Source organism: Scyliorhinus canicula, chromosome 18 (assembly GCF_902713615.1).
Source record: "Scyliorhinus canicula chromosome 18, sScyCan1.1, whole genome shotgun sequence".
Taxonomy (NCBI): Eukaryota; Metazoa; Chordata; class Chondrichthyes; order Carcharhiniformes; family Scyliorhinidae; genus Scyliorhinus; species Scyliorhinus canicula.
This window is the reverse complement of record NC_052163.1, coordinates 115941271-115966190: the sequence shown is the minus strand read 5'-3', so window position 1 is coordinate 115966190 and position 24920 is coordinate 115941271. Positions and strand designations below refer to the sequence as shown.

The 24920-nt window shown below is 48.2% G+C and overlaps 1 protein-coding gene across 2 annotated transcripts; it reads right to left on the bottom strand.

Moving 5' to 3' along the window:
* Positions 1 to 1227: 1227 nt before the first annotated feature.
* Positions 1228 to 24713, bottom strand: abhd8a (abhydrolase domain containing 8a). Of its 2 annotated transcripts, none has more exons than XM_038777922.1 (5): positions 24432 to 24713; positions 9167 to 9937; positions 6966 to 7136; positions 3838 to 4054; positions 1228 to 1905 (listed from the first exon to the last, which is right to left on the bottom strand). In XM_038777922.1, exons 1-5 carry the CDS (start codon positions 24434 to 24436, stop codon positions 1738 to 1740), a joined length of 1332 nt encoding a protein of 443 aa, XP_038633850.1. In that variant the 5' UTR covers positions 24437 to 24713; the 3' UTR covers positions 1228 to 1737. The 2 variants fall into 2 exon arrangements, with proteins under 2 accessions (XP_038633850.1, XP_038633849.1); XM_038777921.1 differs by lacking the exon at positions 24432 to 24713 and adding an exon at positions 20377 to 20406.
* Positions 24714 to 24920: the final 207 nt, after the last annotated feature.

Below are 24920 nucleotides of genomic sequence, written 5' to 3'. Positions count from 1 at the left end.
TAATCAAAGTGATGATATGAGCTCAGAGGACAAAATCAAGACAGTTTAAAATTACTAAAATCCTAGTATCAATAATGCTCGAAATTCCTCCCATGGATCCATAATTTTTTATAAAATAATGTATATTGTGGCATTAGTGGGGCTCAATATATTCCATAGTATCATATTTATAACATTGTGTATAATATAAATAACAGTCCATATTACACAATAGTACTCACTGAATTTATACTGTAAATAACTAACATTCTGTACATTATATAACAGCACATTTCATCTCTCAGTGTAAAATGCAAAATAACAAGATGCAAGGAGAGTCATGTTGCATCAATCTTCTCGTGCTCAGGGTAGTCCCTGTTTTTAAGAGTGGTGAGTTCTTGGCCAGTTATATCGGTGATGCGAGATTGAGGCGTCCACATGATTCTGCAACGGGTCAGGTGGCCAAACCGGCAGGAAACCAGAGCAAAGCTAGTCAAAGAGTTTGAAAAGCTTTGAACGACAATAAAATAATTGCAGCCTCATTGAAATAGGTATAATCCCCGGGTGCAAGGGGCTTAAACCTCCAGGGATACAATGTCCCAATTCGCCATGCTTGCATTCCCCCTCTCCTACCCACATTCAACATGCAAATAGCAGAACAACCAATTAGAAATGTGTCTGGATTTCCCGCACCAATGACTCGGGACTACAAATTCTAATCTTTACGAATTGGTTTTCCCCGCGGAAGAGCAGAATTGGTGTGTTTGGCCCATTCTTTTTTTTAAATACAAATTTAGAGTACCCAATTCTTTTTTTTCCAATTAAGGGGCAATTTAGCGCGGCCAATTCACCTAACCAGCACATCTTTGGGTTGTGGGGGTCAAACCCACGCAGAGACGGGGAGAATGTGCAAACTCCACACAGGCAGTGACCCAGGGCCGGGATTCGAACCCGGGTCCTCAGCGCCGTAGTCCCAGTGCTAACCACTGCGCCGCCGTGCTGTCCTCTTTGGCCGATTCTTTTGTTTTCCCGGTTTGTGGTGCTCTCTGTCTCGGCGAGGAATTTCATCACATGATCTCCAACCACCCTGCCCCTCCCACCATTGGCCACCCAACCTGTCCATCCACGTGAAGCCCCGCCTCCCCTGTGACCAAATGCAAAATGAACAGACTTTCCATTCATGACCTCATTGGAGGATCCCTTGCTGTCAAACAGCCTTGCCACCCCCCCCCCCCCCCCCCCCCCCCACCCAGCCCTGCCACATCTGCTATATTTTAAGTGAACAAAAATGCTTTTAAAAAGAGAAATAACCGTATTCAATGGCCACTTTGATTTTCTTCTCGGCTTGCTCATTCCTGGGGTTAATCTCCAATTCCTGGAAATACAGTTCAATCCTTAAGATTTGGAAACGTCAGGTTCTCTCAATACGCTGTCTGAAGCCTTGCTCTTTCGGCTAATGCTGCACTAGATCACGTGGTGATTTGTTTCTTTAAAAAACTACACAACTGATGGAAAAAAAACACCACATTTAGCTGCCATTTAGCGAAATATACATTGTACAGGTTTTCATTCTCTGCGCCAACAGGCCCAGCATCAGGATAAATCCTCTCGGCCACTTCAGATGGCCTCAGCAACACAGCTGCACATCGCAAACAGCCTCAAACTGTTCGAAATCTCCGAGAGCTTCCCTCAATCGGCACGTGAACAAAGCCACTTTTCACGAAGTTTGCAGATAAATTGGCGAGCTGGCAGCATTATTTACTTGTTGTTTTCTGTCGTCTGTTTGGCCTCCACTTTCTCGCTCGCAGCCACCTCCGGTTCCCAAAGCAGGAACTCGTGTAGTAGCGTGTTCACCGTCTCTGGGCACTCCAGCATCACCATGTGACTCCCCTCGTCGATGACTTTCAGGAACGCAATCAGCAAGATCTGATTGGTAAAAAAGTATCGGGGATTAATCGACGTTTAAATGGGCACCTTGACCCTTCAAACTAACAGCCCCCCCCCTCCCTTAAGCTTTCACGAGAGCCGGTGCAGTCAGGATGGGCCAAATGGCCTCCTTCTGCACTGTAAAAACTCTGTGGTGGGGGCACAAGGCCAGCATTTGTTGCCCATCTCTAACTGCCCTTGAACTGAGTGGCTCACTGGACCATATCAGAGGGAAGCTAAGAGTCGACCACATTACTGGGGGGGTCTGGAGCCACATGTAGGCCAGACCAGGTAAGGACGGCAGATTTCCTTCCCTAAAGGACATTAGTAAACAAGATGGTTATTTCCGATAATCAATACTAGTTGAATGATCACCGTTACTGAGACTAGCTTTATACTCCAAATTTATCTCATTTGAATTTAAATTCCGCCAGTGAGAATTAGCCTGGGCCTATAGATTGCCCAGTAGCATTACCACCATGCCACCATCCCTCCCCGGTCAGGCAGATGACCGCTGGTTCTTCAGGTCCTTCCCAAGTGGATGTGTTTCATGACAGAGTCTCATTAGTGATGACGGGAAGCTTTTTAATTGTGTTCTGGGACATTCCTCCCGTGACACGGACATTCCAGCGGGAGTTTCTGGGGGGCCCTCCGGAGTGGAAACCCTGAATGATCAGATGCTGGGTCACCTGAAGTGAGATGTAGTATCGCAGCGGAACCAGCCAATCCGCTGGGAACTGGGATTCAGTCCGGGATTTTCCAGTAAAACCCCAGGCCCACACTGAGCAGGGCAGGCACTGATTTAGCCACAGGGAGAAAGATGAACACAGCAACGGGATTGGGCCATTCAGCCCTTTGTGTCCATTCTTTCATTAAATTAGCGCCACGACAACGCTTTGAATTTATACGGCGCTTTTAACGTGATCACTGAACCAAACGGGGAGTCATTTGGACAGGTGACCAAAGTGTCAATGAGGTGGGTTTTTGGGAGTGATTTTAAGGAAGAGAGGCAGATTGCTTTAAGGAGGCAATTCCAGAGGTTAGGGCTCGGGCTGCCCATGGTGGTGTGAAGGATATGGGGACCGGGCAAGTGGCCAGAATTGGGGAGAGACAGAGATCCCAGAAGGTTGTAGGACTGATGGAGGTTACATGGAGAGGGCGAAGCCAGGAAGGGATTGAAGACATGTGTGAAAATGTTAAAACCTCAGTTTTAACATGTCTTCAATAAGACCAGAAATAGGAGCGGAATTAGGCCACTCCGCCCATCGAGTCTGCTCCGCCATTCAATCATAGCTGATATTTTTCTCATTCCCATTCTCCTGCCTTCTCCCCATAACCCCTGATACCTTTATTGATCAAAAACCTATCTATCTCTGCCTTAAAGGCACTCAGTGATTTGGCCTCCACAGCCTTCTGCGGCAAAGAGTTCCACAGATTCACCACCCTCTGGCTGAAGAAATTCCTCCTCATCTCCATTTTAAACGATTGTCTCTTCAGTCCAAGGCTGTGCCCTTGGGTTCTAGTATTTCCTCCAAGTGGAAACATCCTCTCCACATCCACTCTATCCAGGCCTCTCAGTCTCCTGTAAGTTTCAATAAGATCCCCCTCATCCTTCTAAACTCTAACGAGTACTCAAACGTTCCTGGAGCCAATGTATATCAGTGAGCACGGGAGTAACGGCTGAACAGGACTTGGAGTGGGTTAGAACACAGGGCAGCAGAGTTTTGGATGAGCTTAAGTTCATGAAGGGCAGAGGATGGTAGGCAGGCCAACATTAGAATACTCAAGCCTGGAGGGAAAAACATGGATAAGAGTCTCAGCAGGAACGAGGCCGAGACAGGGGCGTGGTCATGGAGGTGGAAGGCGGCCATGACTGATTCCGAGTACGAAAGTCAGGGACACTAACTTGATTGAAATGAAGGAGTTTATTACCTCCGCCATGCGTTGATCTTCATCCACAGGGACAAACTTGTCATGCATTCCATGCACCAACAGGACAGGCACCGTCAGTTCAGCATGGTACACCTCATCACCTTCAGGCCAGTACTGCCCACTCATCATTGCCCGCAGCACAAAGGAGGTCACCCTGAACGCATTCCCCTCCTTTAACAATTGCTTCTCTTTTGCTCCCTGCCGTGCAAATGCCGCTCTAATGGAACACCAGGACAACAAAAAACAAAGAAATCGCGAATCGATTAATAAACAAGACGAGCAAATTTATCACAGCCTCGTCCATCAGTTCTCTAGAAGAGACAATACCGGAACTGAGAGCTTCTAACGTTCAAGAAAGGCAGAACCTTTTCTCTAGAAAGCAGGAAACGGAGGTGTGACCTAATTGACCTCAGTGTGATGAAAGGATCAAAACGATAAATGTAGAGAAGATATTTCCAGAGGTGGGAGAGACTAGATCATCATGGAATTTACAGTGCAGAAGGAGGCCATTCGGCCCATCGAGTCTGCACCAACTCTTGGAAAGAGCACCCTACCCAAGGTCAACACCTCCACCCTATCCCCATAACCCAGTAACCCTACCCAACACAAATGAAAAATGAAAATCGCTTATTGTCACGAGTAGGCTTCAATGAAGTTACTGTGAAAAGCCCCTAGTCGCCACATTCCGGCGCCTGTCCGGGGAGGCTGGTACGGGAATCGAACCGTGCTGCTGGTCTGCTTGGTCTGCTTTAAAGGCCAGCGATTTAGCCGAGTGTGCTAAACCAGTCCCTAAGGGCTATTTTGGACACTAAGGGCAATTATCATGGCCAATCCACCTAACCTGCACATCTTTGGACTGTGGGAGGAAACCGGAGCACCCGGAGGAAACCCACGCACACGGGGAGGATGTGCAGACTCCGCACAGACAGTGACCCAAGCCGGAATCGAACCTGGGACACTGGAGCTGTGAAGCAATTGTGCTATCCACAATGCTACCGTGCTGCATTGTACCGTAAATACAGATCGCTATCACTAATAATTCTAACTGTAATTGAGGAGAAACATCTTTATCCAGAGAGAGGAATTTGCTCCCACAGCGAGCTGTGAGATACATGCATTTAAAGAAAAACAAGATGAATGCAATGGAGATAAACAGACTGATGAAGAGGGATGGGGGAGACACACCTGAAACATAAAGGACAGCATGGCCCAGTTGGGCAGAATGGCCTAATTCTGTGCTGTACGTTCTACGGAATTCTATATAATGAGTTAATGAGTATCAGGTTTGTTGTTCACACTCTCCGAGTCGTAGGTTTGTGGGTTCAATCTCCACTCCCGACTGGAACATAAAATTCAGGTCGTCACTCCCAGTGCAATACAGTGGGAGTGCCGCACTGTCAGAGGTGTCAGCTTTTGGATGATGTATTGAACAGAGTGTCTCAGATAGTCGTATTACAAAAAAAGAACAAGGGGGGTTTTCCTTAATGTCCTGACCAATATTACTCCCTCAACCCACACCTCTAAAATAGGTGATTTGGTCATTCTGACATGGATAGCTTGCTGTGCACTAGTTGGCTGCCATGTTTCCTACAGTGACTACACTGCACCTGTACCTTATTGGCTGCAAAGTACTTTGAGTGCCTTGAGATTGTGAAAGGCGCGATCTAAATACAGTACAAGCTCTTTCTTTGGGAGTTAAGGGAAATTTGCTTTACAGCGCTATCTAGTGGTCAGAGATGGCACATACATTGTGACAGTTGATATAGCAAAATTGAATCGGAAATGTTGAAGTAGTAATTCACCATGGAAAATGTGACCAAAGATTGTCACGACAGGGTGCAAGGTATCCCAACTAAACCATATCCATATCCAGTATCCACTTTACAGAGTGCGGGTTACTGGAATAGTTAGCAGTTATGCTGGCTAATCAGTCACGTTGAAGAACAATTACAGCAGCAATGGGAGCAGCAAACAGAGTGAGGATAATATCTGAGCCTTCCCTCGTCTTGGAAACCGCAGTATTAATTTTTGGAGATCTATCTATGTACTGGAGAATGAATCCTTGCATCACCTCACGGTAAATCCCTCTCATTGTGACATGACAGGAGTTTATTTCCATTTTCTACAGGAGCCATCCCGTGGGATTTCCGTTTCGTTGGCCAATTAGAGCCAATTATTGACAGTCAGAGAGATCTAGGTGTACAGGACCACAGGTCACTGAAAGGGGCAACACAGGTGGAGAAGGTAGTCAAGAAGGCATCCGGCATGCTTGCCTTCATTGGCTGGGGCATTGAGTATAAGAATTGGCAAGTCATGTTGCAGCTGTATAGAACCTTAGTTAGGCCACACTTGGAGTATAGTGTTCAATTCTGATCGCCACACTACCAGAAGGATCTGGAGGCGAGGAGCGGTTGAATAAACGCGGTTTGTTCTCACTGGAACAACGGAGATTGAGGGGCGACCTGATAGAGGTCTACAAAATTATGAGATGCATAGACAGAGTGGATAGTCAGAGGCTTTTTCCCAGGGTAGAGGGGTCAATTACTAGGGGGCATAGGTTTAAGGTGTGAGGGGCAAGGTTTAGAGGAGATGTACGAGGTAAGTTTTTTTTACACAGAGGGTAGTGGGTGCGTGGAACTCGCTGCCAGAGGAGGTGGTGGAAGCAGGGACGATAGTGACGTTTAAGGGGCATCTTGACAAATACATGAATAGGATGGGAATAGAGGGATACGGACCCCGGAAGTGTAGAAGATTTTAGTTTAGATGAGCAGCATGGTCGGCACAGGCTTGGAGGGCCGAAGGGCCTGATCCTGTGCTGTACTTTTCTTTGCTCTTTGTTCAAATCAAAGTTAGGTATTGTGCTGTTCACAAAGGTCTTCTGGAACTGGACAGAGTGCTTCCCAAGATCCAGCTGACATGAACAGACGGAAGATCTTGCCCTTTATGTTCATTGATTATAACAATCTTTGGTGATTGGAAGCAATTCTACCGACAGCGAACACTTCCATTTTGTTAGACCGAACCTGGGTCACGGAGATAAAAGGTCAAAGTCGAACCCACGACTGCACCACCCAGTTCCTACGGTATCACCTTGAAACCATCACAACATCCAAAAAGTTTGGCCTTACTTGAGGAAGCTCCAGACGAGACATGGTGAGAGGCAGTGTAGGACACAGGTGGGTAGGTTGAAGATGGAGCACAAACTGGGTTCCAGAGCAGTTGGGCCTCCCCCGTTTATCATCACCACCTTGTGTACTTGGTCGGGGTACTCGTGAGCCAGAAAGGTGCAAAACGAAACCCTGCGGAGGAAATATCTCCAGTTAGACACCAGGCACACAATGCTGGGATGCATCAGAAACTGCACCTGACATAGACCCCTTCCAGCCTTCAACCTCTCTCCTCCTGCCGAAATCTTCCTTCTATATCCCAGCAAGATTTAGGGGGAGGCAGCAGCGTGGTACTGTCACTGAACTTGCAATCCAGAGACCAAGGGCAATGCCTTGGGGACCCAGGTTCAAATCCCACCGCTGCAGAGGGTGAAACGTGAATCCAATAAAAACTGGAATTGAAAGTCTAATGGTGACGATGAAACCATTGTCGATTGTTGTAAAAAAAAAAATCTGGGTCACTAATCTGCCGTCTCGCCCAGTGTGGACTACATGTACCTCCTGGTGTGGCCCACATGCGATTCCGCATCCACAGCAATGTGGTTGATTCTTAAATGCCCTCTGAAATTGCTGAGCAAACAACTCAGTTGAAGGGTAGTTAGACACGGGCAATAAATGTTGGCCCAGCCAGCGACACCCACATTCCAGAAATTAAAACAAAATATTCATAAATTCTACACTCTCATCCTTTGTATCTTGAAAATGTGTCAGCGGGGCAGCACGGTGGCGCAGTGGTTAGCCCTGCTGCCTCACGGCACCGAGGTCCCAGGTTCGATCCCGGCTCTGGGTCACAGTCCGTGTGGAGTTTGCACATTCTCCCCGTGTTTGCATGGGCTTCGCCCCCACAACCCAGTGTAGGTGGATTGGCCACGCTAAATTACCCCTTAATTGGAAAAGATGAATTGGGTACACTAAATTTATTTTCAAAAAAGAAAATGTGTCAGCTGTGATACAACCTTGCTTCTAGATCGGGATAGGACTCCCAATCCAGAGATTTGAGACCAAAAATGTAGATTAACACTTCAGTGTATTACCAAGTGTGAGCTGCACCTTCTGAGGTGCAATCTTTCAAATTAAATGATAAATTGATACCACCCAGGTGGATATAAAAGATCCCATGGCACTAATCTGAGGAATAACAAGGGAGTTACATAATAATAATCTTTATTACTGTCACAACTAGACTGACATTAACACTGCAATGAAGTTACTGTGAAAATCTCCCAGTCGCCACATTCCGGCGCCTGTTCGGGTACACAGAAGGAGAATTCAGGGTGTTCAATTCACCTAATAGCACGTCCTTCGGGACTTGTGGGAGGAAACCGGAGAACCCGGAGGAAACCCACACAGAAACGGGGAGAGCATGCAGACTCCGCACAGACAGTGACCGAAGTGGGAGTTAAACCTTGGAAACTGGCGCTGTGAAGTAACAGTGCTAACCACTGTGCGAGCCTGCGCCAGTGCCTTGGGAGCATATTTATGCCACCTGGGCACTCTGGTACTGCCACCCGGGCAGTGCCATCTGGGTTCCGCCCTGTCACTGCCAGGGTGCCTCGGTGGCAATGCCAGCTGGCATGGGCAGTGCCAAGGTGCCATGCTGGCATTTTCTGCACATGCATGATCGGGCTAGTGTTGCCTGGCGTGGGTGTTTGGAAAGGTGGGGTGGGAAAAGAGGTCAGGCATTGGCTTGGGGGCCTCGGAAATCGGGACACCATTTTTAAATCTCCCGCTAAAACGGAGCCATGTGGGGCCTTGGCCACGCGTTCCCCGTTCAGGCCCGTTATTCAACGCAAGTTGCGTTGAATCGTCATGTGTTTCTTGGCACTGTGTGTGCCGGAAACACGCAGCTCAACGCGCTCGCCAGGGGACTTTGTTCCCTTTCGGGAAGATAGCGCCCGATGTGGGTGGTGGGATGGAGTGTGTCTATGGTGGCAAAGGGAATAACTAGGAACTGAGCATCAGCTGACGATATAAGGCCGACATCTTCAAGCACTGAGGTCGAACATAGCCCTTTTATTGGCAACACCCATCTCGCTAACCCTTTAAAGACCCAGTATGACATAGCACCAAAACCAATTGGCGAATTAACCCACTGGGGTCGGGGGGGGGGGGGGGGGGGGGGGGGGGGGAGCTTGAAATTAAATGCTTCTTTATAAACATACCCATAAGAGTGTCCAATCAGGATATTACGTTTCTTCCCATAGCGTTTGAAGATGGCTCTCATGTCCTCCGCTAGGGCGTAGAAAGTGTAAGCGGCGCCAATCTTCGGCGCAGTGCTGGAGCCGTGGCCAGCAAGATCCGGGGCCACCACCTCGTAACCCAGCTTTCCGAAGAAGTCCAGCTGCTCTTTCCAAATGTCGAGCGAGCCCCCCACGCCATGGATGAAAAAGAGTGCCACGTCAGAGTGGGTGCCCTTGCAGCTGGTGATTCGCTTCTTGCAGTCGATCACCACCGTCTTTTTCGGTTTGCGTTTTCGCCGCTTCGCCGTGCCCTGCTCTGGGACAGCACCGCCGTTGGCACAGGTGTTGGTGCCGTTGGCCTGGGCAGCGTTGGCATCGGAGAGTTCAATCTCCACCGTGCTGCTGGGGTCGGTGTTACCGTTCTGGCAGTGTAGGATCTCGGAGCGAATGACATCGCCGAGGTTCTCGATCACCACCTGTCCGTTGCGATAGACCGAGATCTTGCGCTTGCAGTGCACCACGCCTTTACCGGATGGCTCCTCATCCTCCCCCTCCTCCTCCACCGGTTTCTCCTCCTCTGCCGGTGTTCGGCTCGGCACAATGTGTTTGACTCGCAGCACCCGGCCAGGCTTCACCTCAACATAATCGTAGCCGTTACTGGACTCCACGCTGTCAATGGCTCCCACCACATTCAGAGTTCTGCCGGTGATGCAGCACATGATCCCATCCGTTATGCTGGTCAGCATGTTGGACCTTAGAAGGGTAGAAGAGGGGAGATAGAGACAATGTTAGCTAAGCTTTTCAGGCTTTCTACTGCCGCAGCGCAGGAGGAGGCCATTCAGCCCATCGAGTCTGCACCACGCCCCCACCCTATCCCTATAACCCAGTAACCACACCTATCATTTTGCACATTAAGGGGTAATTTAGCACGGCAAATCCACCTAACCTGCAGATCTTTGGACCGTGGGAGGAAACCAGAGCACCCGGAGGAAACCCACGCAAACATGGGGGGGGGGGGGAACATGCAGACTCCACACAGTCACCCGAGGCCTGAATTAAATCCATGTCCCTAGCTTTGTGAGGCAGCAGTGCTAACCACCGTGTCGCCCCTGAACAAATGCAAGGCTTTCTTTTTGTTCAGCTTGCATTTCTATAGCACATGAATACAGGAGTAGGAGGCCATTCAGCCCCTCGCATCTGTCCCGCCATGCAATGACATCATGGCTGCTCCGTGAGCTGACTCCATATACCCACCTTTGCTCCGTATCCCTTAATATACTGGTTGACAAATTTCGATCAATCTCAGATTTACAGTTAACAATTGATCTAGCAGCAACTGCCATTTGTCAAATGGAGTTCCGGATTTCTACCACCCTTTGAGTGTGGAACTGTTTCCAAATTTCACCCCTAAAAGATCTGCCTCTAATTTTTAGACCATGTCCACTAATTCTAGACTTCCCAACTAACAAAAATAGTTTATCGATTAATTGATTGATAATTATTGTCACATGTACCGAAGTACAGTGAAAAGTATATTTCTGCGGAAGGGAACGTACACAACACGTACATAGTAGACAAAAAAGAATAATCAACATTGACAAACGGTACATCAACAAATAGTGATTGGTTACAGAGCAGAACAAGGGCCAAACAAGAGCAGCTTAGGGCATCATGAATAGTGTTCTTACAGGGAACAGATCAGTCCGAGGGAGAGTCGTTGAGGAGTCTAGTAGCTGTGGGGAAGAAGCTGTTCCTATGCCTGGATGTGCGGATCTTCAGACTTCTGTACCTTCTGCCTGATGGAAGGGTCTGGAAGAGGGCAATGCCTGGGTGGGAGGGGTCTCTGATAATGCTGTCTGCCTTTCTGAGGCAGCAGGAGGTGTAGACAGAATCAATGTGCAGGTGGCAAGCTTGTGTGATGCGTTGGGCTGAGTTCACCACACTCTGCAGTTTCTTGCGGCCTTGGGATGAGCAGTTGCCATACCAGGCTGTGATGCAGCCGGATAGGATGCTCGCTATGGCACATCTGCAGAAGTTTGTGAGAGTTGATGCAGACATGCCAAATTTCTATCGCCCCGATCTCTATCGCCCCTATCGGTTCACCATATTATCTTGAAAGCTTCAATCAAATCTCCCCTTCAAGATTCTAATTTTTTATTTTTTTATATATATAAATTTAGACTCAATTCTTTTTTCCAATTAAGGGGCAATTTTCCTCTTTCCCACTCCAAGCAGTCTTTTAAAGAAATTCTTTATTCAAAGATAGGCAAGTTATCCTGTGTTTGCTAACTTTATTCAAAAGTGTGTTTTGACCCTGTGATGGGTTTTGCTTGATTGGAGATAAAGAAGGTAGCAGTTAGCAGTTGAAGTGTTTTATTTTATGATGAAGCATTGTTTAACTGGTAATTATAAGCTATATTTCTGTGCTGTTTAATATTGTGTTCATAAAAAAGTTTGTTTAAATATATCATATCCCTATTTGTGCAAGGGACCACTCCTGGAGTGAAGTGTCCGTTCCTCACAATTTCACAACTTTTTATAAAAGTGATTGGGGTCCTTGGCTGGCAGCCTAGCCAATGTTGGGTTCAGGTCCAGGAACATAATAACTCCCCAAAACTCACTGGCTCTCCTATCTCCCTCCTCCTTTAAGGCACTCCTTGAAACCGATCGCTTTGGCCGAAAGCTCTTGGCAGCCTGATATATCTTTATGTGGCCCAGTGTAAAATTTAGTCTGCTAACACTTCTGTGAAGCACATTTCTTACGTTAGAGGCACTATATAAATGCATCTTCTTAACATTGAAGCTTTACAAACTGAGGGCTGTTCAGACATCCAGATGGTTTTTATCAATGACTTGGAGGAGGGGGCTGAAGGGTGGGTCAGTAAATTTGCTGATGACACCAAGATTGGTGGAGTAGTGGATGAGGCGGAGGGCTGTTGTAGACTGCAAAGAGACATTGATAGGATGCAGAGCTGGGCCGAAAAATGGCAGATGGAGTTTAACTCTGATAAGTGCGAGGTGATTCATTTTGGTAGAAAAAATTTGAATGCGGATTACAGGGTCAACGGCAGGGTTCTGAGGAATGTGGAGGAACAGAGAGATCTTGGGCTTCATGTCCACAGATCTCTGAAGGTTGCCACTCAAGTGGATAGAGCCGTGAAGAAGGCTTATAGTGTGTTAGCGTTTGTTAACAGGGGGCTTGAGTTTAAGAGCCGCGGTGTTATGCTGCAACTATACATGACCCTGGTGAGATCACATTTGGAGTTTGCAGGATAGGTCTTATGAGGAAGGGTTGAGGGAGCTGGGGCTTTTCTCTTTGGAGCGGAGGAGGATGAGAGGCGACTTAACAAAGGTTTATAAGATGATGAGGGGGATAGATAGAGTGGACATTCAGAGACTATTTCCTCGGGTGGATGTAGCTGTTACAAGGGGGCATAACTATAAGGTTCGAGGGCAGCACGGTGGCACAGTGGGTTAGCCCTGTTGCCTCACGGCGCTGAGGTCCCAGGTTCGACCCCGGCCCTGGCTCACTCTCCGTGTGGAGTTTGCACATTCTCCCCGTGTTTGCGTGGTTTTCACCCCCAGAATCCAAAGATGTGCAGGGTAGGTGGAATGGCCAAGCTAAATTGCCCCTTAATTGGAAAAATGAATTGGGTACTGTAAATTTTTTTTTTTTTAAATAACTATAAGGTTCGGGGTGGGAGATATAGGAGGGATGTCCGAGGTAGGTTCTTTACTCAGAGAGTGGTTCGGGTGTGGAATGGACTGCCTGCTGTGATAGTGGAGTCGGTCACTGTAGGAACTTTCAAGCGGTTACTGGATAGGCACATGGAGCAAACCAGAATGACAGGTAAGTGGGATAGCTTGATCTTGGTTTCGGACAATGATCGGCACAACATCGCGGGCCGAAGGGCCTGTTCTGAGCTGTACTGTTCTATGTTTCTGGAACATACCTCTCCATTCACCTGAGGAAGGAGCAGTGCTCCGAAAGCTCGTGTTTGAAACAAACCTGTTGGACTTTAACCTGGTGTTGTAAGGCTTCTTACTGTGCTCACCCCAGTCCAACACCGGCATCTCCACATCATTACTGTTCTATGTTTCCAGTTAAACCGGAGTATGGGAAACCCAGCAAAGGAAGCTGGAATTTGGTCCTTATTGAGAATTCTAATGCTCCCTCCTGTTCCACATAACACTGTAACCCAGATGCTGCTCCCAGCGAACTCTGGCCATTCATTCATAATTCATCACTCAGCACCCACGCTACTGAAAGCTACATATCAATTATTTATTCCGGTTCTCTCACAAACTCTGTGATTCAGCAATAAAAGGCAATGCTTGGTTTGTCTTTTTTGTCCCTTTTTTTATTTGCAATCAGGGAAGCGTGCAAACACAGTCCCCTCACTACACATGTTTTACTGTCGGGTATTCCACATCACAGGATACCATCATCTTTATTAGTGTCACAAGTCGGCTTTCATTAACACTGCAATGAAGTTACTGTGAAAATCCCCGAGTCGACACACTCCGGCGCCTCTTCGGGTACACAGAGGGAGAATATCACAGGTGTGATCACACTGCAAGTGCAGTGGGCGAACCTTCCATAAAATATACTTCATTTACAAAATTTGTAAAAGCACATTCAAAAATGTTTCGAATTGAAAACTGCCAGGAAAGGCAACAGAATTCAACTTTTCCCAATGCAGAATGTTCCAACCTAAGCTGCCTCAACACAATTTCAACATCTATTTACAATGTACATTCCATGTCAATCATACAACCCGAGGGGTTCAACAAAGGGCCCGATCCAATGGCCACACTGCAGCGGAAAAGCAGCTCACCCCGGCACAGCATGGCCGTCGGAAGCCGTGAGACCCCGGTCCCAGGTTCTTACCGGCTCGCCACGCCTCCCGAGATCCAACATGATCTCCCAAGACGTTGCAATGTCACTTTTTGGCAAATCTGCAGTAAGACTTAATCTAATGTGCAGATTCCTGAGGTACCTGAGGCGCACGTCATTCAGCACTGGGGTGATCGGAGGTCCCCCAGCTGCATGCCCTTAGGACAGGGTGGTGCCCTGGCACTGCTGATGCCACAGGGGCACCCTGGCACAGAGGCGGTTTGCTTTCTGATTAGCTGTGAGACAGCGAAACACCATAACAGTTGGTGTGGAAGGTCACCAATGGCAGCGGGGGGGGGGTTCGAAGCAGGTGGGCCAGGTGATGATATCTCCAGGACTGTGGCCCTGCCAATGTTGGCACCATGAATTTGAAGTGAGTGGCTGTTGGAGTTGACAGCGCAGTGATGGTCCGAGCCTTTAGTCGGGGGAAAATCTGGAGCAGCTGAGGGGAAATGGACTGTATTCGCAGGGGTCTCCGCTCGATATTTGGCAGAATCGTTCATCACCAGAATTTCAAATAAGCACCAAGACCTATCGTGGCTGTTAGTTAGAAAGAACCTCCCCGTCAGATCCTTTCTACACGCCCAGAGTTCTCACCCCCTCTGCACTTTGCCCTCAAGGTGGCTGTGGTGGGGATGAGATAGTTGTCCACCTCCTGGAATGTGCTTTTGCAAAGTTCTGGAGAGATGTGCAGTTTTTCTGTCCAGATTCATCCCACTGGATCCTGTGTTCTATGGGCTATTCCCAGGAATGCACATCGAGATAAACATCAACTCTGGCTGGAGGACCATCAACTTGGTGAAAGATTTGGTCTGTCTGAAACTTATTGGTCTTCCAGTGCAGAGGGCTATCCTTGACTGAATGTTGCAGACGGGCACATTCCAAGGTCCAGGACTATGTGCTGAGGTGCTTGAATGCTTGGGGCAGCTGCCACAGAGACGCAATGGAGAAAGGTCGCTGCCAAAGACCTTTCAACTGCAGCACAATGAGGGGCTGGAAACTGTCGGCGCGATTCTCTCAAAGGGAACAAAGTCCCCCAGTGAGTGCGTTTAGCCACGTGTTTCCCAGCACTCGCAATGTTGAGAAACATATGGGTAAGAGGCCTGAATGGGGAACACGTGGCCGAGGCCGCACATTGCCCTGTGTTGTACAAAGGGAAGCTCTTTTAAATGGTGTCACGATCTCCGAGGCCCCCAAAACAATCCCCGACCTCCTCAGCAACCCCGGCCCGATCGTGTGCGCACAAGAAATGCCAGATTGGCACCGCCAACCTGACAGTGCCCAAGCCAACTGGCCAGTCTGCCAAATGACTTTGACAGCCTGCTCAGGGAACCATCTGATAGGATCTACCAACTCCCTTCATACAGGACCTAGAGAATATCGAGCGCAGACCACTGCCTGATGATTTTTTGGACTGTGGGAGGAAACTGAATCACCCGGAGGAAACCCACGCACACACGGCACCGAATGTGCAAACTCCACACAGGCAGTCACCTGAGGTCGGAAACAAGCCCGGGTCCCTGGCACTGTGAGTCAGCAGTGCTAGCCACTGTGCCGCCCGTCGCGTTGGATAGGTTTTCTCCCCGCCCCTTTATCCTGAGGTTTATACATCACGACCCCTGCGAATACAGTCCATTTCCCCTCAGCTGCTCCAGATTTTCCCCCGACTAAAGGCTCAGACCATCACTGCGCTGTCAACTCCAACAGCCACTCACTTCAAATTCATGGTGCCAACATTGGCAGGGCCACAGTCCTGGAGATATCATCACCTGGCCCACCTGCTTCGAACGTCCCCCCTGCCATTGGTGACCTTCCACACCAACTGTTATGGTGTTTCGCTGTCTCACAGCTAATCAGAAAGCAAACAGCCTCTGTCACCACAGGAGATCATTCTTGGCCTCTCAATAGAACAGCGTTTCTTCGCCATTTCCAATATTGTTTTGTAACTTATAAACAATAATATTCAAAGAAATTTACCAAAACACACGCCATTTTTTTCTTAATGCCCCTACTTTTTGTTTTCCTCTCCCAAATGTGTTCACACTGCGCCCTGGGTTTTAAACGGGTTTTAAGCAACTGGAGGGGTGGGGGGAAAGGGAAAGAATGAAAGGGAGCTTCTGTGATAGGATGAAAGGCAAGAATGGTTCAAAGGTAAAAGGGCTGATGGTGCGAGACTCAAGGACATGACAATGGTACAAGTGAAAAAGCAGGGGTGAATGGCAGGACCATTACCAACGCCTAATGTCTGGAAAAATGGGAGCAGAGGTTACAAGTTGAATTCATTGAAACTAGTGTTCAGGTTGTCGAGTTCAGCAATTTCAGATCACAACCGTTGTTGTCGCCATTTACACCTCCTCTCGTCCTTTACTTGTCCAATTACCATCAGCTTTCACCGTATATATAATCTTTATTATTGTCCCAAGTAGGCTTACATTAACACTACAATGAAGTAACTGTGAAAATCCCCTAGTCGCCACACTCCGGCGCCTGTTCGGATACACGGAGGGAGAATTCAGAATGTCCAATTCACCTAACACGCACGTCTTTCGGGACTTGTGGGAGGAAACCGGAGCACCCGGAGGAAACCCACGCAGACACGGGGAGACGCTACACAGACAGTGACATTGTCATAGGGGCTGTTTAGCTCACTGGGCTAAATCACTGGCTTTGAAAGCAGACTAAGGCAAGCCAGCAGCACGGTTCGATTCCCGTACCAGCCTCCCCGAACAGGCGCCGGAATGTGGCGACTAGGGGCTTTTCACAGTAACTTCATTTGAAGCCTACTCGTGACAATAAGCGATTTTCATTTCATTTCATTTCATTGACCCATCATCCCTTTTAGCATTTAATCACTCCTGCCTTCCACTCATCTCTGACCTTTCCCAGTTCTGATGAACCTAAAACTATAACTCTGGCCGGGATTCTCCGTTGCAAGTTCATCCCGCTACCGCTGCTAGTGAGGACAGAGAATTGGGCGCATGGCCAATCTCCCATTGCAGCGGGACCAGAGAACGCTGCTGCCGTGAACGGACGGAGAATCCAGCCCCCTGTTTCTCTCGCCACTGATGTTGCCTGGGTTTTTCCAGCATTTTCTATTTTGACTTCAAGTCTGAGCGTGATCAGCCCATTTGATCCGTGTGGCCATCACAAATCAAGACCAACTCTGGAAATCGAACCCTCTTTGTGAGGTCTGTAACCCCAGAGGCTGGGGGAATACCCAGTGAGACCCCAGGTTCCTTAAAAATAAATGTCATAATTTCCCCGCACTCCCTTGGAAGTCCCACAGGAGGGCAGACCGGAGAGAGAGAGAGAGGAGACAGAGAGAGACCAAATCCCAGAATCTGCCAATTTCATTCTGGGATTAGCCAACTATGAGTCTCTCCGCGCAGTACCAGATCCGAGGCTCAGGAGCAAGAACTGTATTATTTTAGAGAAGGTGCGAGGTGACCTGCTGGCGGTCTTTAAGATGGCGAAAGGGTTCGACAGTGCAGATGCTGAGATGTTTCCACTTAATTGTAAGACCAGAACTAGAGGCTGCGGGGAATCCAACAGCAAATTCAAGGGAAACATCTTTATTCAGAGAGCGTTTAGAACGTGGAACTCTCTTCAGCAATAAGTACTTGAGGTGAATAGTGTAGATGTAGGAGAAGTTGAATAAATGCATGAAGGAGAAAGGAAAGGACTACAATGATAGAGCGGTGTGAAGTAAGGTGAGACAAAGCTCATGCGGAATATAAGCACCAACATTTACCAGTTGGGCCGAATGGCCTGCATCTGTGCTGTACATTTTATGCAATCTCAACCTGGATTGAGTTGACCGATTGCAATTGCCCAGAGGGCACTGGACTAGGGGAGGGGGAAAATATCAACCAGGATTCTCATGCCTTGAAAAAATTCAAGTCACCATACTCAATCAACAGTTGCCCGGAGACATGCGCAAAGGCCAAAGGCTTATTTCCGGATCCAGATGTATGTGTTTACCCCACAGGGTAGCAGTGACATCCTGCCAAAAGAACCATGTTGCAGAGATGGGAAATGACATTGTGCCGGACCTCGGCACTGAACATAGCAATCACGGCAAAACACCTTCCAATGTAAACGTAGACTACGGGGAAAGAGTCGAACAGTAGTTCTAACTGTATAGCTCGTTAAAAGAGCCGACACAGACAGAATGGACCAAATGGCCTCCTTCTCTGACATAAGTGGCAAAATTCTCCGACCCCCCGCAGGGTCGGTGAATCGCCTGGGACCGGCGAAAATCCCGCCCCCGCTGTGGCTGGAATTCTCCACCACCCGGGAATTGGCAGGGGCGGGAATCACGCCGCGCCGATTGGCGTGCCCCCGCGGCGATTCTCCGGCCCGTGATGGGCCGAAGTCCCGCCGCTGACAGGCCTCTCCCGCCGGCGTGGTTTGAACCACCTCTGGTGGCGGCGGGATTGGCAGCGCGAGCAGGCCCCCGTGGTCCTGGGGGGGATACGGGGCGATCGGACCCCGGACGGTGCCCCCACGGTGGCCAGGCCCGCGATCGGGGCCCACCGATCGGCGGGCGGGCCAGTGCCGTGGGGGCACTCTTTTTCTTCTGCCGCCGCCACGGCCTCCACCATGGCGGAGGCGGAAGAGAATCCCCCAGCCTGCATGCGCCAGTGGTAACGTCAGCGGAAGCTGACGCACCGGCGCATGCACGAACCGGCGAAGGCCTTTCGGCCAGCCCCGGCGCCGGGCGTCAAAAGCCGTTGGCGCCGGTTTTGGCGCCAGTCGGCGTGGTGCCAACCACTCCGGCGCGGGCATAGCCCCTCAATGTGAGGGCTTGGCCCCGAAAGGTGCGGGGAGGCCCGACGCCGGAGTGGTTGGCGCCACTCCGCTACGCCGGGACCCTCCCGCCCCGCCGGATAGGGGAGAATCCCGCCCAAGATCTTATGACTTGAGACTTCAAACACTGATCTTTAATCTCTGGGGCCAGGACAAACCTCAGCGCTGCTCAGGAGGCAGTTCCAGGATTTGGGGCCAGCAACAGTGAAGGACTGGCATTATAGTTCTGAGTCAGGGCTGGGGGGGGGGGGGGGGGGGGGGGGGGTGGGTGGTGGTGACGTGTGGGGGGGAACTTGCGCCTGGTGTCCCCATGTGCCTGCTGCCTTTGTCCTTCTAGGTGGCAAAGGTCACTGGTAAAGGAGACCGAACAAATTGCTTCAGTACATCATACATTTGCTACTGTGAGTTAGCCTCATCTTGGCGAGCAGAAAATGAATTTTAAATATAAACATTTGTATATTGCTTGCTTTACAAGTTGTAGGCTGTGCACTGTATAACTTAAACATTGACACAGAGAGTTGAGATTCACTAGAGAATTGTACAGTTCCCCTACCTTCTATTCAATGTAGGGGTTTTAAATGTCTTAAGATGCAACCTGAGGGAGGCAGTGGCGTAGTGGTATTGACACTGGGCTAGTAAACCAGAGAGCCAGAGTAATGCTCTGGGGACCCAGGTTCAAATCCCACCACTACAGATAGTGAAATTTGAATTCAATAAAAAAATTGGAATTAAAAGTCTAATGATGACCATGAAACGATCGTTGAAAGAAAAAAACCATCTGGTTCACTAATGTCCTTTAGGGAAGGAAAGTCTTCCATCCTTACCTGGTCTGGGCCTTCAGCACTTTGGTTGACTCTTAGCCCCCCCCTCAAGAGCAATTAAGGGTGGCACAGCCTGTAATGCTCATGTTCCATGAATATTTAAAAATTACATTTTTACAGCTTTACATTTGTTATTATCCGCACTGTCTTCAACCCACCTGTGAGCTCTTTTCCTTCTTCATTTTGGACAGGTTCATGCACCTGGCAGTGAGTGGCTGTGTGCACGCGCGTGTGTGTGTGGGGCGGGGGGGGGGGAATGCCACAAGCTAACCATTGGAGGCACAAGCTAACTATTAGAGGCAGAAGATTTGACCTAACTGTAGCCCCAACCATGCTGAGACAGGCGGCAATGGCTTCACCTGAAGCCCTGTGGATTTGAATCACCGATGGGACCTTTGCCACCACAAAGCTCCTTGGCATCTGTCTTCTGTCTCAATGAGCTACCACACACTCAAAACTGTTAATCAGGTCAATGCTCCTGTAGATTATGGACAGAACCTACTTTCCCTCTGACATGCAATTTAAATAGTAATAATAATCTTTACTGTCACAAGTAGGCTTACATTAACACTGCAATGAAGTTACTGTGAAAGGCCCCTAGTTGCCACATTCCAACACCTGTTCGGCTACACAGGGGGAGAATTCAGAATGTTCAATTCACCCACCAGCACATGTTCAGACTGTGGGATGAAACCGGAGCACCAGGAGGAAACCCACGCAGACACGGGGAGAACGTGCAGACTCCACACCGACAGTGACCCAAGCCGGGAATCAAACCTGGGACCCTGGCGCTGTAAAGAAACATAGCAAACCACTTTGCTACCATGCATGTATATTATCATAAGGTATTCAAAACAAATCAATCAATCAACAACCAGACAAATGCAAATTTCATGTAAAATCTTTAGAAATTGTATAAACAGGCAAATCATTAAAAACCTAGAGCATTTATCTGGACAAATAAATGTAAATTCTGTCTTTCGTTTATACCAAAGCTTCCTCCACATTGTCCCCAACAAACACTCCCAGGACAGGTACAGCACAGGGTCAGATACAGAGTAAAGCTCCCTCTACACTGTCCCCATCAAACACTCCCAGAACATAGAACAGTACAGCACAGAACAGGCCCTTCGGCCCTCGATGCTGTGCCGAGCAATGATCACCCTACTGAAACCCACGTATCCACCCTATACCCGCAACCCAACAACTCCCCCCCTTAACCTTACTTTTTTTTTTAGGACACTACGGGCAATTTAGCATGGCCAATCCACCTAACCCGCACATCTTTGGACGGTGGGAGGAAACCGGAGCACCCGGAGGAAACCCACGCACACACGGGGAGGACGTGCAGACTCCGCACAGACAATGACCCAGCCGGGAACCGAACCTGGGACCCTGGAGCTGTGAAGCATTGATGCTAATCACCATGCTACCGTGCTGCCCCCAAACAGGTACAGCTCGGGGTTCGATACAGAGTAAAGCTCCCTCTACTCTGTCCCCATCAAACACTCCCAGGACAGGTACAGCACAGAGTTGGACACAGAGTAAAGCTCCCTGAACACCATCCCCGTTAAACACTCCCAAGGTAGTTGCACCATATGGTTAGATACACAGTAAAGTTCTTTCTACACTGTCCCCATCAATCACTCCCAGGGCAGGTACAGCACGGGGTTAGATACAGAGTAAAGATCCCTATACACTGTCCCAATTAATCACTCCCAGGGCAGGTACAGTACGGGGTTAGATACAGAGTAAAGATTCCTGTATACTATCCCCATCAAACACTCTCATGACAGGTACAGCACAGAGTTAGATACCGAGTAAAGCTCCTTGTACATTGTCTAGTCAATCACTCCCAGGATAGGTACAGCACATATTTAGATACAGAGTAAAGGTCCCACTACACTATCCTAATCAACACTCCCAGTACTGTATACTGTATACATGGATTCTACAAGTAATAATAATCTTTATTAGTGTCACAAGTAGGCTTACATTAACACTGTAATGAAGTTACTGTGAAAAGCCCCTAGTCACCACATTCCGGCACCTGTTCAGGTACACTGAGGGAGAATTCAGAATGTCCAATTGACCTAACAGGAAACTGGAGCACCCGGAGGAAACCCACGCAGACACGGGGAGATTGTGCAGACTCCGCACAGACAGCGAGCCAAGCCGGGAATCGAATCTGGGACCCTGGCACTGTAAAGCAACAGTGCTAACCATTGTGCTACCGTGTCTTTGGTTTCCCTTAATCATTAAATCTGCTATTCTACACACACTTTTCCTCCTGGATATTCATTACGTTCTTACCAAGTTTCCTCAAGTCCAATAAACTACAGGACCCGCTCCCCTCTCTTCTTCATCCTCTAATAGTTCAGAATGAAAGCAAAGCCCTCTCTGCCTTCCCAGGGAAAGGTAAAAGATCGCACAGCAGAATATTGAAGAAGGGAAGAAAAGTTCTCACAAGTGTCCTGGACAATATTTATCCGTCAATCAACATAAAAAATAGATTATCTTGTCATTATCAGATTGTTGTTTGTGGGATCTTGCGGAGTGAAAAATCACAATTCCAATGCTGCAACAGTAACTACACTTCAAAAGGTACTTCATTGGCTGTTAAGGGGTTTGTGACATTGTATGGTTGTGAAAGGCGCTACAGAAGTATAGTCCATAAGCTTTTATAATACGACATTGGCACAGTCTGATCAGTATCATTTAATTAATCTTGTCGTCTTGTCTAATCTTTCCTCTACTTGCTTATTTAAAACACAGCTCCTCATCTTTCTCAATGATATCAAAGATTTACTGATAAAATAAATATCTCTCTATCTTACAGGGGAGTGAATGGCAAGTTCGAAATGAACCAACCATTTAGACAAAGAAATGTGACACAATATTATACACTACCTACAAACAGTAAACCAGGAGGGCCCTTCTGAAAGTAACTTTTGCAACAGTGACATCAACTGCTTCACTGGCCATAAAGTAATGATGTCCTGAAGTTGTGAAGGGCAAGAATAAATGCTAGGGGAGAGATTCTCCGTCCCGCTGCACCCGTTTTCTGGTGAGGTGCGCCACCACCGGCAGCGGGATCTTCCGTCCCGGCAGTCGGCCAATGGGATTTCCCATTGTGGGCGCCCCCACGCTGTCGGGATACCCACAGGCATGAGTGCGCTGCCGGCGAAACGGAGGATCCCGCCGACGGAGAATCCAGCCACAGATCTTTATATGTTTTGTTCTAAAGTTCCTCTCCATTGTCCAATCAAAAACTCAAAAAATAGATACAGCTCAGGGTTAGATACAGAGTAAAGCTCCCTCTACACTGTCCCCATCAAATACTCCCAGGACAGGTACAGCACAGGTTAGATATGGAGTAAAGCTCCCTCTACACTGTCCCCATCAAACACTCCCAGGGCAGGTGCAGCATGGGGTTAGATATGGAGTAAAGCTCCCGCTACACTGTCCCCATCAAACACTCCCAGGACAGGTACAGCACGGGGTTAGATACAGAGTAAAGCTCCCTCTACACTGTCCCCACCAAACACTCTCAGGGCAGATACAGCACGGGGTTAGATACAGAGTAAAGCTCCCTCTACACTGTCCCCATCAAACACTCCCAGGACAGGTACAGCACGGGGTTAGATACAGAGTAAAGCTCCCGCCACCCTGTCCCCATCAAACACTCCCAGGACAGGTACAGCACGGGTTAGATACAGAGTAAAGCTCCCTCTACACTGTTCCATTGTATTGCTCAGTCTCAACCTCTGAAGAGCGTCCCCTATTGCACCAGTGTAGCATTTCTACTCGCCCCATGGTCTCTTTTGGTCGCCTCAATGATGAAAACGGCCAGTTTACTGACAAAATAGGGTGGGTACAGTGCTGTGTCCTTCAGAATTGGCTGTGTCTAATTTACTCCGCAATGGGTGTTGTATAAAACGGCCAGGTTAATAATCACATTTGGAGATTTTCTTTTCATTTGCAAATTTTGATTTCCCAAATGCAGTGCGGGGCGACACAGATTCGCAGACAGCGATTTGAACAGATTCAGCAGCATTGGTTGAACATGGCCGCAAGCGGAGAGCATTCACCCATTCCTCACTCCTCAGTGCACATTTGCCCCACTTAGATTAATACCTGGAAATAGCAAAGGATTGAGTTTGGTGTCTAATCTGCCCGTTCAAACAGCCCTTTTAAAATAAAAAACTTGCTCAATTCAATGGCAGATATTTCTTTTCCTGTTTTTTTTTCATGTTGCAGGTATTTTAAAACCTTAATCCCGGGAGATTTACGGAATGGCGAATTAAGGTATTTAATCGCCAGAGGAATCGACGTTGCTTTACAGAAAAATCACCCCAAAAATGATTTAAAACGACAATAAATGTGCAAATCGTGTGTATTACATGAATGAAAAAATGCGTGCATGAAAATGCAATTTGTCCACGGATTATATTGAGATTATTTGTTTATATATATATATATATATATGCATGCAGGTATCGAATTCCAATGTGCAATTTATTTGTAGATATCAAAGTAAAAATTGCATTGAGATTTTGCCTTTTCGGATCAATTACAAAGATGGAATTCTGTAAAATAAAAATCACAAATGTCCACGGGCTCATAGGCTCTTAGATGAAGGAAGCAGCGATGGCACGTCTGAGAAATCGGTACAATACCCCCCTCAAACTGCGTTAGAAATGTAAAATATGACATTTACCTCATTCAGAAAAGCAAACTCCGGCTGCTCTTCAGAGATTGCAAACTGCGCGCCTGTTCATGAAATGAATGAATGCATTGAAATGTGGCAACGCAATGTTGCAAAGTCGCTGCGGCTGTTACCAATCTCCTGTTTGCTGATGTACACTGTGTCAATCGGGGTTGCAATACTTGCTACATGGATGGATTGCTGGGGATACATGTATCACTTCCACCCCCCCTCTCTCTCTGTCTTGTTTCGCTGAATAGTGGATCTCCAGATTACTTGCAGGATGTCTCCCGATGTCCTTGATCTCTGTAGAGAAAATGTCCAATCAGCTCTGTCCCACCCGGCCCATCCCATCTTGACTGGCACCTCAAGCAGCCAATACACCCCCGGAATGCTTGGCGATCCGCCTGTCACTCACAGCCTGCCAGCCAACCAGCCCTGCCTCCACAAGGCCACTTTGGCTGGGTGGCTGATGAAAATGCGTCAATTGTACTGTTGCAG

Bases quoted from the DNA above. Each gene is read 5' to 3' on its own strand.
- abhd8a (XM_038777921.1), bottom strand. The intron at 4,055-6,965 runs GTAAGGCCAAAC...GTGTTCCATTAG, and splicing joins CTCGTCTGGAGCTTCCTCAA to AGCGGCATTTGCACGGCAGG. The intron at 1,906-3,837 runs GTAATAAACTCC...TTTACCAATCAG, and splicing joins AAGATCAACGCATGGCGGAG to ATCTTGCTGATTGCGTTCCT.